This window comes from Rhineura floridana, chromosome 18, assembly GCF_030035675.1.
Source record: "Rhineura floridana isolate rRhiFlo1 chromosome 18, rRhiFlo1.hap2, whole genome shotgun sequence".
Classification (NCBI taxonomy): domain Eukaryota; kingdom Metazoa; phylum Chordata; class Lepidosauria; order Squamata; family Rhineuridae; genus Rhineura; species Rhineura floridana.
The window spans coordinates 7226643-7241084 of NC_084497.1; the positions used below are offsets into that span (position 1 = coordinate 7226643).

The following is a 14442-nucleotide window of genomic DNA, read 5'->3' on the forward strand; positions in this document are numbered from 1 at the left end:
TTTGGGGTTGTTGGAAAGGTGGGGCACGGATTGGGTAGCCGTTGACTGAGACACAATTCTATCATTTGCTAGGTCACGGGAACCACTGAAAGTAGTCCAAGCCAACCCCAGCCCTCAGCTCCTAGGAACATAGAAGCATAGAACAGTAGATCTGGAAGGGGCCTATAAGGCCATCAAGTCCAACCCCCTGCTCAATGCAGGACGCATAGGAAGCTGCCTTATGCCAAGTCTGACCATTTTTTCCATCTAGCTCAATATTGTTGAGACTGACTGGCAGCGGCTTTCTGGGGGTTCTTCTCCCAGCCCTACCTAGAGATGCCGGAGATTGAACCAGGGACCTTCTGCATGCAAAGCAGATGCTCTGCCACGAAGCTATGGCCCTTCCCACAAAGATTACGTAAGGTTTTAGTCCTCATGATCCTGCATGAAAAGCTGGTTTTCTGCCGAGTCAAACATTGGTCCGTTGTCCACATGTAGCAGCTATCTGGGATTTTAGATGGGGGATGTTCTCAGCCCTACCTGGAAATGTCATCGGGGACTGAGCTATGGCCCTTTCTCTCTCCCCACCTCACCCCAGAGAAGCATCTCCCAACACCCGCCGTTGCTGCTGTGCAGCGACACCCTAACACACGACAGAAAGACTAGGGCGGAAGAGGAGGCAAGAAGAACGGAAAAAGAGAACATCAGAAACTCTCACGATCACATGAAACAAATAGGCCCATGCACAGACCTTGTAAAGTCAAAATGAAACCTTGGTCAGACAGACAGCACACCAAACCCCGTCCTCCCCCCGCAACCCCTCAATAATTATTACATTACTTCAAGAAAGAGTATATTTTTTTCCATGCATAAATCAAATTTCCATTTCATCTCTTTTTTTTTTTTGGTCTTTTTTCTTCTTCTTAAATTACATTTGAACAGGTAAACACATAGAATAAATACTCTCATAACACATTACTCAGCAGGAGAGGAGAACAGAGCACATATTCATATTACTCATGATTTTTTTTAAAGGACTTGTTTAAATATGAAATCTGTAAACTCCAAGGAACCTTCCTTTTCTCTCTTTCACTCTCTCTCTCTCTCTCTTTTAAAAATCACGAAACTAACTCGTTTGCCCTTTCCTTTCCAAACATTCAATACGTCTCCCATCGAGCATCTGAAAGTAATCGTAACATGCCGTTCTCTGCAAAATTATAATTTAACAGTATAAAGCTTCAAGTTGCAAATTCCAAAAACTAGCTAAGTAATTATTATTATTATTATTATTATTATCATTATTATTATTTTTGTCACATAAACTATACATTAAATATATTTATTTTTGAGGTATTTCAGAGAACATTGTCAAAGTCTTGCCGGGTTTGTGCTGGAGCGAGCGTTGGGGAGGAGGATGGCAGTTGGTTGGTTGAATATTTGATTTTTTTTCTCCTGAGTGGAGAATTATCTTTGGTATCAACAAGCCATTTGGGTGTTGGGTCAAAAGGCATGGGAGATTTAGCTTGGGAAAGAGGGATCTTGGAGAGGAAGGTAGGTCAGTTACTTGTGGTCTGGGGGAAAGCGCCTACAGCCCATGTTGTGGTAAGAACCAAATAATCTAAGATGAGTCCTGCCTGATCAGGCCAGGGCCCATCTAGTTCAGCCACCTGTTCTCACAGTGGCCAATCATAATCCTCTAGGAAGCTCACAGGCAGGAGGTAAAAGCAGGAGCCCCTCTCTTGAAGGATACTTGGCTCAGCAATACGACATGCGAGAAGGATCTTGGAATTGTCGTTGATCACAAGCTGAATATGAGCCAACAGTGTGATGTGGCTGCAAAAAAGGCAAACGCTATATTAGGCTGCATTAACAGAAGTATAGTTTCCAAATCACGTGAAATATTCGTTCCCCTCTATTCAGCACTGGTTAGGCCTCATCTTGAGTACTGCATCCAGTTCTGGTCTCCGCACTTCAAGAAGGATGCAGATAAACTGGAACAGGTTCAGAGGAGGGCAACAAGGATGATCACGGGACTGGAAACAAAGCCCTCTGAGGAGAGACTGAAAGAACTGGGCATGTTTAGCCTCGAGAAGAGAAGACCGAGGGGAGATATGATAGCACTCTTCAAGTACATGAAAGGTTGTCACACAGAGGAGGGCCGGGATTTCTTCTCAGTTGTCCCAGAGTGCAGGACACAGAATAATGGGCTCAAGTTGCAGGAAGCCAGATTTCGAGTGGACATCAGGAAAACCCTCCTAACCGTTAGAGCCATACGACAATGGAACCAATGACCTAGAGAGGTAGTGGGCTCTCCGACACTGGAGGCCTTCAAGAGGCAGCTGGACAGCCATCTGTCGGGAATGCTTTGATTTGGATTCTGGCATGGAGCAGGGGGTTGGTCTTGATGGCCTTATAGGCCCCTCCCAACTCTACTATTCTATGATTCTAAGAAGATAGGAAGTGCCCTACTGGAACACACCAAAGGGACCTTTCTCTCACAATGGCCTACCAGATGCCTCAAGTTCCTGAGCCACAACAGCCACTCTCTCCACCTGTGACTCCCAGCAAAGCGGCATTCAGAGGTAGACTGCCTCTCACCCTGGAGGCAAAGCTAGCTACCCTCACATTCAAGAGGCTCCTGGCTACCCTCCGAGGGAAAAACCTACTTGTCCCCTGATCCAGAATGGGGTTTTTTTTAGAAGAATCTAGGCCGGATGCAGCAGTCTCGTGGAGCGATCCAAACTGTGAATTGCAAAGTTGGACTCAAAAGATCGCAGTCTCAGTGACATGAAACAAGATTGAGAGCAGCAGAATTATTCCCCCCCCCCATCCCGAAAGTAATATGTCTGAATGGGCATTAGGAACAGAAATCTATTCTGTCTGTTTCGTTTTGCAGGTATCCCTATACATTAGACAGCTGGCTTGGAAGTGGAAGCTGGGTGTTGCTGATGTCAGTGGGACAGTGACTCCACTCTGGGTTTTAGTCCAAACTTACAAGGCAATGTCCAAGGTGCTGAACCCAATTCCCAAAATAGGTCCAGCCCCTTGAATATTCAGACTCAAACTCAGCATGGATTCACTGCCCCCTGACATCAGAGACACTGGTCTCCACTGGGTATAGTGATTAGAGTGTTGGACCAGAACCTGTCAGACCAGTTCCAATTCCCTCACTCAGCCAAGAAGCCCACCAAGAGTTCTACACAATGCCTTGCTCCTTTGATCCTGGACCATCTCTTCCAGTAATATCTACTCAGATGGAAGCAACTCTCCAGCGTCACCTACACACAGAGAGAGGACTTTCCCCTCAACAGCTGTGCAGGGTCCTTTTGAAACTGAAGACACCAGAAATTGAACTTGGGATCTTCTGCAAGCAAAACATGTTCTCTGCCACTGAGCTATGGATTCTCCCTGGTCATACCAAGTTGAAGGAGGGGGCAAAGCTATCTGGAAAGATGGGGATCTGGATTCTGAGCAGCCCTTCTCCTGACTGTGGAAGGCCAAAACCTGTTCCCCATATGGAATCGCTCTATGTACGTGCCAGCATGTGTGTGGATGACCTGTGTATCCGTTCAGAGCACGCTTGAAACATTGATGTGGGAAGGGAGAGGGATTTGTCTCTGGGTGGGTGGGTGAGAAGGGAAGGATTTATTTAGGGAGAGCAAGGGGTAGTAGGAGAACATTACTTCTTCTGACCCATCACCCAAAAGCTACAAGAGTCACCAGGATCCATCTGATTAAAGAACGGAAGTGATATGATGGGAGTTTATAGGACACAGAAGCTGAACGAAATGTAGTTTACACCTTTGGTACAAGAAAAAGGCACTCATCTATCACTCTAAAAGATCAATTTCTCTCTCTCTCTCTCTGTCGTTCTCTCTGGTTCTTGGGGGGAGTGATTGAAAAGGAAGAAAGTGAGCAACTATGAACTGTTGCAGTGCTGGCAGGGGATCTAGGGTAAGGACAGTCAGGGAACACATTTCAATTCCACCACAAACCAGGCAAGGGGAACAAATCTTTGGTATCAGATGTGATTTTCAAATCACAAAAAAGTCAAAAACTCAAGTGAGGTAGCCTATATTTCTCTGGGTCTCACTAAAAACGTCTTTGCATGTTGGGCCAGTTGTTGATTAACAACTTTCTCGTTCTTGAGGTTTTTTTTTTTTTTAGGCAAGGTCAGGCCCCCTTATTACCTTTTCCATTTCTTCCTTTTTTGGGGTGTGTGTGGCTTTTCAGCCCTTAAATACTCCACAAAATCAGGTACGGAAATCCACCATCTTCGTCCTCCATTGTCTGTTAGCATTGACACATCACACCAAGACAAGACACGGTGGGGGGAATGGGGGGCACTTGAAGGGGGGTGGACCCTGGGTGGAGAGAGAACCTTTCATCTTCCTCACTTTTTGCATCCTCTCTTCCTCCTTTGGCAAAACACACCTTGGCTTTTGAGACATCCCCTTTCCTCTGGCCATGGTTCTATTGTCCCATATGGTTGGTTTGACCATCTAAAGCAGCATATCGCGCCCTGATGGCCGTGCCCAGGAGCTTAGATTGGGACATAATCTTGTGTGTGTGTGTGTGTGTAAAAGGTTGTGGTTTTTTTAAAAAAGTCCTTCCTCTTTTCTGCATCCGTAACATTGTTCGATTGTAATTTTTCCCCTCCCTTTCCAGAAGGTGCCTAACCATCGCTTTAACGCATTGTCTTCAACGTAAAGTGAACGCAAAAACTGCACAGAGATGGTGCTATTTTTACCCGCATCAATTTGGTATTGTCCCATTTTTTACAAAAACAAACGCACACACATACACAGAATTCCACATTTACCAGGGAAGTGGCGAGGGCAAGATTCTCCTGCACCTGGGGTTTATTAACCCCCTTTCCTCTGGATCTTTGGGCTACAACGTTGCCTGGAGACTTGACTGGAGATGGCATTTCTCGTCTGCTTGACCATGTCGCCATCTTGGCGTTTTTTCTTTTTTCCTTGCAAATTACTTGTGACTCATGATGCCAGCCCCTGTAGAGGAAAACCTTCCAGAGCTGAAGAAGAGTATCAATGTGTATCGGTCTTATTTTTAAGGCAGGCTGTTAATTGGCACACACACACACAAATAGTTGGTTATCTTTCACACGTTGTCAGAGATCCTTGTTGAGTTTTTTGTAGAGTTCATTATTCCAGGAATAGAAACCTGCTGGGGGATGATTTGGGAACAGAGAGGGGGTAGGTTACACTTCCTGCCGTGCTCAAAGTAGATCTGTACCTAAATATATCTCTGTCTGTATTTTGCAAGCAGATTCACAAATCTGGGCTTCTCTCATATTGATAGTTTCTAATTCCCCATCCCTACTTTTCTCGGTAACGCAGGCAAAGGAAGGATGTTAAAGTGAGGCTCGTGGGCACTCTGGGAGGAGGTGGCCAGAATCAATCCAGTTTGGGGCCATCGTCTAGAATGAAACCTAGGTCAAATGGAAGGTCGGATGCAGATCCAGTGTCCAGGAAACAAAGAACAAGTCTCTCATCTCCTTTCCTTTGGTTTCGTTAAAGCGTCTTCTTTTTTTTAAATACCCGATTTATGTACCTAAAATGTGCTTTGTGACCCGCTTTTTTCTTTCGAGGTGACACAGTGCAACTTAGCTTTGGATTCCTCCCCCCTCTACTGATTCTGGGGGGAGAAGAGGGGGTATATTTTGAACGAGTTTCTACACCCCTCCTTTTCGCACTTTGGCTTGGAATTCCTTTGAGAGGAATCGTCAATAAAACAATAACAAAAACAATAAAGTCTTCTCTTGAGCTGATTCCCCCCTCTCTTTTTTTTGTAGATGTGAATCACACTGTTGTGCACTTGATAGCTAGTTTGTGGTGCATTTCCAGGGGAGTTGACTTGGAGAGTGAAGCCTTCTGTTAGTGGGCTGTGCAGAGAATGAGATGCAAGGAAGGGTGTTGAGCTGCGGGGAGGGAGTGGGGGGCAAATGTGCATGAGAAAAGCATGATAATGTTTTGATGATGCTTGCCAGGATGAATCTCCATGCTTTCCCCTCATTAGTCCTATGTCGGACCAAAGCTGTACCTATGATTGGTTTTAGGTTTATATATATAAAATACCCTTCTCAGATCCTGTACGCATCTTTGGCTTGCAAAATCTAGAAACACTCTCATAAACCACATTCATACATGCCACCACTGATGCCCTTTGCCACTCCATAGGCTGCAACCACTTGTCCCCAAACCAATTGCAAATTATTCCCACTCGACCCGGTCATTTGCTTTTTCCCCTCGCAACATCCAAAAGGGTTGTTATCAGCTTTGCAATAACAACCCTCGTTTGAAATGTGAGGGAAAGGAAGGTGGCTGGATATTTTGGACCTGAGGTGTGTCCCAAAAGGTAAGGCCCTGTTAGCACATCTTGCTGCTGCCAAGGTAGCCAAAGTGAAAAACCTAGGAAGCTGCCTAATACCGAGTCAGACCACTGGTCTGTCTAGCTCAGTATTGTATACAGCACTATTCTTCAACCTTGGGTCCCCAGATGTTGTAGGACTACAGCTTCCATCAATCCTAGCCAGCTTAAGACAATCGCCAAGCATGATGGGAGTTGTAGTCCAACAGCATCCAGAGACCCAAGGTAGTAAAATACTCATCTACACTGATTGACAGCAGCTCTCCAGGGTTTCCAAAAGGATACTATCTAGGCCTACCTGGAGATGCCAGGGATGGAACTTGGAACCTTTTGCGATGCAAACCATGTATTCTATGGGTCTGGGATTAAAATCCAGGGATTGCGAAAAGCCAGAAGGAGAGGAGATACAACTTTATCTCAGTGAGCTGTACCAGTTTGACATGGTAACATCACCTGGGCCCTTGTCCTCCCTGCAATTGCTTGATGCTGGATTGTTTTTAAGGCATGCACCACATACTCCTTCTACGGCCATCAGTGCTAAGACTTTCATTCCCCTTAGTGACAATTTCAAACCAGACTTCTTTGAAAATGTCTGCAATTAAATCTGCTTCTCAATCCCCCAGCCCTGCCCTGCCATCGGAATAATACAACACCTTCTGACTTTTTTTTTTTTTTAAATGGGATAGGCGACATCTCTCAGCTAAACCAAATGTTCTGGGGGTTGCTCATGAGATAGGGTGAGTAGATGGCCCTCCACAAATCAGGTGTGAGCTTTTAAATGGAGGCTGAAGGCGAAAGCTCGCTACGGATGCTCCCAGAGGCTCTGCGGCACCAGATGCGGACAGTTGTGTGTGAGATACGCATGGCTTGTTGCTGCACAATGTGCGCGCATGGGAGAGGGAGAGGGATGCATGCATGGAGAAGGCCATGAGCTGCTGTGTGGAGTTGGGCAGGAGGGGAGATGGCAGGAGTGGGTGGTCAAGAGGGGGAAGATCATGCTTTGGAAAAAGTGCTTGTTGATGAAGAAGGGACTCCAGGGTTGGTGCCGGGATCTTCCTGCCAACGGTTCATGCACCTCCGGCGAGCGTTCATGAAGAAGTTGCTGACGGTGTTGAGCTCCAGGCCCAGCTGTTGGGAGATGGTCATTTGCATCTCCTTGGATGGGCGCTTGTTCTCCTTGAAGATGGCAATCAGAGTGCGGCGCTGGAGGTCAGTGAAGACGAGGCGCTGTTTCTTCGGCTGGAGATTCCGGTCCTTCTGCTGTTCCTGTTCCTTACGCTTGCAGGCTGCGCGCCGTCCAAGGAGAAGCGAGACAAGGAAGGGGAAAGGAGGGAGGAGGAGGAGAAGAGCACAACCATCAAATCGATGCAGGTCAAGGCCGCTTCTAACTTTTCTTTCCCCCCCCACGCCCACCCAAATAGACGTCACAAGAAACCGGCTCTTCCCCCTCCCCAGGCAAGACACACACACCCTCAATTGTGCACTTCTGTGGTCCTTTGTTAGGGCTATCTGTACCCTTCTTTTTCACCCCTCCCCCAAATGAAAGAAAATTCAGCCGGTTATTCCAATCTCTGCATTCTCTATACGCACAATGTGAACCTGCATATATTTGCACAAATTATTCTGCTAGCTGGGCTCCTGGGGAGCTATGCCCCACTGTCTGACTGTGGCATGCCTTATCACAGCCCATTTCCCCATCCCTGATCTAAGAAGAGGCATTCCCATCTCCTGGGAGAGAATGCCTCTTCTAAATAGAGGCATTCTTCCATCTCTTGCCTGCAGTAGGGAACGCTACTTCTGAAACCAGGGATGGGAAACCTGTGGCCTGCCAAATGTTGTTGGACTCCAACTCCCATCATCCCTGACCATTGGTCATGCTGACTGAGGCTGATGGGAGTTGGAGTCCAAGAGCATCTACACCCCATCATCACCCTCGGAGTCTTCTGGACTCTATCTGGTGTTAATCCTACCCTGAGTAGGCCCAATGAAATCTACTAACTTGGGTCCATTAAATTCAATGGGTCTGCCTTGAGTAAACATAGTTGGCTACAACCTTCTGGGCTTGAGGGAGGAAAATGGTGGATGCAAGCCATCTCACCACTGCCATGAATTGGGTATTGACTGTGACAAATCTGGGGCTGGTTTCATCTTTCCCTGTCTGAAACCCTCCCTCCAGTTCTGAGCGGGAAGAAAACATTCAGCTTGGCCTTCAGAGAGCTGAATGGTTTGAAGGAGGCATGGCCATTTCTTGCAGTGAGTACACTTGCCTGCCATGTTCATCTCTGCAAAACAGGTTTAGTAGGTTTTGTTCCCAATTGCTCCAAAAACCAGCCACACCTGTTTGACTAGAGAGACAACAGCGGATCAAAGGAACCAGCATGGGCACCGTAGGGAGGGTGTCTTCAGCCGCTTTACATTCTCCTTCCAGTGATCCTTGGTCTCCCCTTTTTCATTCTCAAAGAGTGAATTTTAATCCTTGGTTTTTTCCCCTTTCTCATTTGAAAGATTGGGATGAAGCTTTGGCTGTTCTTCAATCAAAAACAAAACCCCAGCAGAGGAATAATAAACGTACCCTATGACCATCAGATGCTTGCAAGGAAAACAAAACGAAAAATATAAACCTTTTTGGCATATAACAGCAATAGTTATTTATTTATTTTAAAAGACACCATCATTTTAAAAGGAAATTGAAGAAAGATGTAAAAGGGGGGAGGGAAGAGATTTGCACGTTAGAATTTGGATCAAAGCATTTGTGACAGGCAACCCTTCCACACACACCCCACACCCTGTTCCATTATCCTTCCTCCCCACCCCCCACGATAGCTTCCCGTTGACCCCCCCTGCACCAAATTGATTCGATCATTGATCTTCCCCGAATGCATTGATGTCATCAGTAAGCAAACAAATTTAAAAAAAAAAAAAACCTCATACAAACCGCTTGCATGGCATACGTGGACTGATTCTCTGTGCACGACATAGACAGGGTTGTAACTTAGGTCATTCCTGCCGCCATACATTGGGCAGGCTGCAATATACTGGTAGCATTCCAGAGTGGAATGTGCTGTGCTGTGGTAGGCTGCAAGCGTGGACTTGTTAGGCCAATGACGAGCTCCACCAGGACTGCCGAGGCTGATCCGATGACATCTCTGAGCCACCTTTTGCAGGTTCCCACCCCACCCGTGAAAGAACCACTTCCCTGGATTTAACGTTTCCTAACTACCCCGAACACACCCGATCTCGTCTGATCTCGGAAGCTAAGCAGGATCAGGCCTGTTTCATACTTGGACGGGAGACCGCCTGGGAATACCAGGTGCCGTAGGCTTAAAGGAAGACAATGGTAAACCACCTCTTGAATACCTCTGAATGTATCCAAAAAGGATTCACAGGGTTGCCATGAGTCGTAATCGACTCGAAGGCATGTAACTGCAACAGAAAGGAGGTCTGGGGAGAAGCCTTTTCAGCCTAAAGGCCACATTCCCTTCTGGACATGTTTTCGGGGACCACATGCTAGTGGTGGGCGGGGCCAGGGGCAAAAGTGGGCGGGGCAACAAATGTGAATTTTACCTTTCTACACACACACACATAATGCGAAGACAGGAGTCACTAGAGAAGGCAATAATGCTGGGGAAAACAGAAGGGAGTAGAAAAAGAGGAAGGCCAAACAAGAGATGGATTGATACCATAAAGGGAGCCACAGACCTGAACTTACAAGATCTGAACAGGGTGGCTCACGACAGATGCTCTTGGAGGTTGCCGATTCATAGGGTCGCCATGAGGTGTGATCGACTTGAAGGCACATAACGACAACACACACACACCTGTCTCTCTTCCATCCAGGCAAGCCAGAGGCATGTCCAGAGTTCAAGGGGCCCATTCCAGCCACGCAAAAACACTCCAGGAGAGTGTGAAGGAAGGCCAGTGAGGGGGATGTATACTGAGTCCAGCCCTTGGTCCATCTAGCTCAATATTGCCTCCTCTGACTGGCAGCAGCTCTCCAAGTTTTCAAGGGGGAGTTTCTCCCAGACCGACCTGGAGACGCCAGCAGGGGCTGAACCCAGGACCTTCTGCAGGCAAGGCAGATCTCTGCCACTGAGCAACCATGCGAGGGATGGCTGGGGACAAAGTGTGAGGTGGGGAGAGTCCCAAGGGCCAGTTTGAGAGGCCTGGATGGCCACTTACGGCCTCTGGGCCTGAGGCCACCCATCCCTGAGTCAGATGGGGACACTGAATCCAGCATTGTCACCTCCAACTGCCGGAGGCTCTCCAAAACCTCAGGCGGGGAAGGTCTTGCGTATCACTGGAGGCTCCACCTTCAGCATGCAAGCCATCTGCTCCACTCTAGAAATCTGAGGCTCTGGACAATGCGTCCCTCTAACCCAGCATTGTCCAACCTTTCACCCAGAGTCCAGGAGCCACAAAGACAGAGAAGGAACCTGCAGTGTCACTGGCTGGGGATGTGGACTGGGCTCCTGGCTCTGAACCTGGTACTGGTGATCCGGGAGCCACTGAACCTGAGGCTGGCAGGCAGGCAGCTCATAAAAAGAGATCCTACGGTGCTAGGGCCTGTAGAATCAGAACCAGGAGCCTCATAAATGCTTTCTCTGGGCCTGAGGAATCGAGGGACTCCCATATTACCTTGCCAGTCCAACAATGCAGACAATGCACCAGGCATGGGGTCACGGAGCACAGAAGTGACTGTCTTCAGGCCAGAGCGTTGGCTCTTCAAGAGACTCTAGGTATCCACAAGGGGGCATGTCTGATGGAGCTAGACTGGAGGCAGAGGCTCAAAAGGCCTCAGTTCATATCCAAGCCTGACTTGGGCAAAGGGCTTACTAGAAGTTCTCCACGGAGCTGTGACAACTGACTTGCCTTCCTGCTGTCCATGATGCTGCCTCGAAGCAAGAACAGGAGCTCTCCATGATGTTGCAACACCTGACCTGCCTTTTTGACTTGGAGGTGTCCATGATGCTGCCTTGGAACAAGTTGCTGAGTCAGAGCTCTCCATGGTAGTGCAGTACCTAACCTGCCTTGGAGCTGCCCGTGATGCTGCCTTGAAGTTGCTCACGCGGAGTTCTCTGTGATGCGGCAACACCATATCTGCCTTGCTGCCCACGATGCTGCCCTGGAGGAAGTTGCTTACTCAGAGCTCTCCATGGTACTGCAACACTTGTCCTGCTTGGGAGCTGTCCATCATGCTGCCTTGGAGCAAGTTGCTCGGCCAGAGCTCTCCCTGATAATGCAACACCTGACCTGCCTTACCTAATGGGCTCCTCCATGGAACCAGAACAGGACAACATGGCTGTGGACTTCACTTTGGGGACATGGCTGTAGGAATAGTCATGAGGAGGTCCTGCACTTCAAAATTTACCACCATGTGGCTGCCTGTTTTAAGGGACCTTTTCATGTTCCCCATGCACACAGGTATCAGGATCATGCCAATGGCAACAAATTCTGCCATGCCATGTCCTAAAGTGAGCCCAGACACTGAGAGAGATTTTGAACATGTGCAGAATGCCTTTCCCTCAGTGTGGATGAAACCACCACCCCTCCTCAAACATCCAGAGTTGCCATGCAATGCTTTTCAGACACTGAGAGCAGTGAGCCCCAGCATCACTTCTGCAAATTAAGCACTGATAACAGTAAATCTTAAATAAATTCTTCACTTCCTTAAATTCTCCAAGAAGCTGCTTAGCATGTCCCTTTTGCAGTTCAATATAATTACAGCTCAGCAGAGTAGGAATCAATAGCCGCTGCAGTTGAATCTATACACAGAGGATCTCCAAACCCTCCACTGATGGAAGCTCTTTTCATATCTCTCATTCTTTGTGAATGATTGCCTAGGCAGCCTTGATGTAGCCATCAGGAGACTCCAGGGGGCATTCATGTTGAAGGCCACTGTGTTCCTTCTGGTCTACAGACTCACTGGGGTCTGCCCTCTTTGACAAGAGACAAGAATAAATAGCACACTGCTTGGAATACTTCACATACAATAGCTCAAGCAATTGTTACAGCCTTAGCTGCAAGGTAGGCCTGCATTCATTTGTGGACTCGGTCCAAGCCTGGGATGGTCCTACTTTACTCCAGACCCCACTAAGCTTTGCCAAGTGCTAAAGATAGCAAAATAATGTAAAAATACTCTCTCTTTTTTTGGTATGCATTCCCCCTTTCATTTTCCTGAGCGTGTTCTACCACAATTTGCATTTTTGTATTCTTTTCCCCTTGTAGAGATCCACTGTGGTGTAGTGGTTGGAGTGTTGGACTAGGACCTGGGAGACCAGAGTTCGAATCCCCACACAGCCATGAAGCTCACTGGGCAACCTTGGGCCAGTCACTGCCTCTCAGCCTCAGAGGAAGGCAATGGTAAACCCCCTCTGAATACCCCTTACCATGAAAACCCTATTCATAGGGTTGCCATAAATCGGGATCGACTTGAAGGCAGTCCATTTCCATTTTTCCCCTTGTAAAGTGCTCTTTTTTTGCATGAAGAACTACATTGCAAAATTCAGAGAAGGCCACTGTCTGAAGGAGGGCTGCGTTCCGATCCATGCATGAATCCAGGAAAGTATGAATAAGATCAGGAAATGCATGGAAATGCAACCTGAACAAAATTATCTTCCATATGTTCCAAACTTCCTAACAGTTAGACCCATACGACAATGGAACCAATGACCTAGAGAGGTGGTGGGCTCTCCGACACTGGAGGCCTTCAAGAGGCAGCTGGACAGCCATCTGTCAGGAATGCTTTGATTTGGATTCCTGCATTGAGCAGGGGGTTGGACTGGATGGCCTTATAGGCCCCTTCCAACTCTGATACTATGATTCTATGTACTTGCTAAAAAAGAACACTCGGAGCACTTGCTGAGGCTGGAGCTTGGATCCACTCCTAGCTGGCCACCTAACTATTTCAGGTGTGCATTCGTTTAATATGGGAAGCAGCCTTATACAGATCATAGAATCATAGAATAGTAGAAGGCCTCCAGTGTCGGAGAGCCCACTACCTCTCTAGGTCATTGGTTCCATTGTCATATGGCTCTAACTGTTAGGAAGTTTGGAACATATGGAAGATAATTTTGTTCAGGTCACATTTCCACGCATTTCCTGACCTTATTCATACTTTCCTGGATTCATGCGTGGATCAGAACACAGCCCTCCTTCAGATGGTGGCCTTCTCTGAGGTGTGGGGAACCTTTGGTTCTCCACATGTTGCTGGACTACAAGTCCCATCCCCCTGTTAATTCAGCGTGTTTGGTGGGGTTGATGGGACTTGTAGTCCAGCTACATGTGGAGGACCGCACATCCTCCATCTCCGGTCTGCATTGACTGGCAGTGTCTCTCCACGGTTTCAGGCAGGGAGTCGGTTCCAGCCTCACCTGGAGATGCCAATGTCTGAACCTGGGACCTTTCACAGGTCACCAGCTGCTAAGCCACTGAGCAACGGCCTTCCTCTCAAAAGTAAGGTTCTAGTCCTCATGGTTTCCAATAAAGAACTAATTTAAACAGGATGGTGCCTTACACACACAGGCCCATTGCCCTGCCTGGAGATGTGAGGGACTGAGCCTGGGACCGTTCTGCATGCAGAGCAGGGACTGTCTCACGAAGAGACGGCCCCTTCCCAAAAACTGCCAAGCACAAGTAAGGGTTTGTCCTCCAACTCCCCCCAGTTCCGAATAAAAAAAAGAGAGAGAAGAAAAAAGAGTAAACAAGCACCTACTGAATAGTTTCTTTCAAAGGGGCTGGACAATAGGGGCCCCCTGAAGGCCCTGCTGTTGATAGGTGGCAATTCTCTCTCTCCCTGAGTGATCCCCGGCAAGCATTTCACTGGCTAAACATACCCGATGCCTCTCCACATGCTGGAAGACTGACAGATCTACCAACTCCTCCATTGTCCCTGTAAATGCATCTGTTTGTCCCAGCCCTCCTTCACAACACAACCTGTAATTTTCTGGTTTTTACGCGCACACACACACAAACAGAGCTATTACTGAAACGCTGGCGACTTAGGCAAACCACAAAAGATTGCCAATTTTTTCAGGGGGGTGGTTTCAGTGTAAAGATCCTCGTTGCGCAAGGGGA

The 14442-nt window shown here is 47.7% G+C and overlaps 1 protein-coding gene across 1 annotated transcript in view; it reads right to left on the reverse strand.

Annotated features, from left to right (window-relative positions):
* Positions 1 to 7362: 7362 nt before the first annotated feature.
* The window catches only part of ONECUT3 (one cut homeobox 3), a 75348-nt gene continuing 68268 nt past the window's right edge, over positions 7363 to 14442 (reverse strand). Inside the window, exon 2 of the mRNA XM_061601474.1 lies at positions 7363 to 7655. Within this exon, the coding sequence (XP_061457458.1) occupies positions 7363 to 7655 (293 nt within the window). The remainder of the gene's footprint in view (positions 7656 to 14442) is intronic.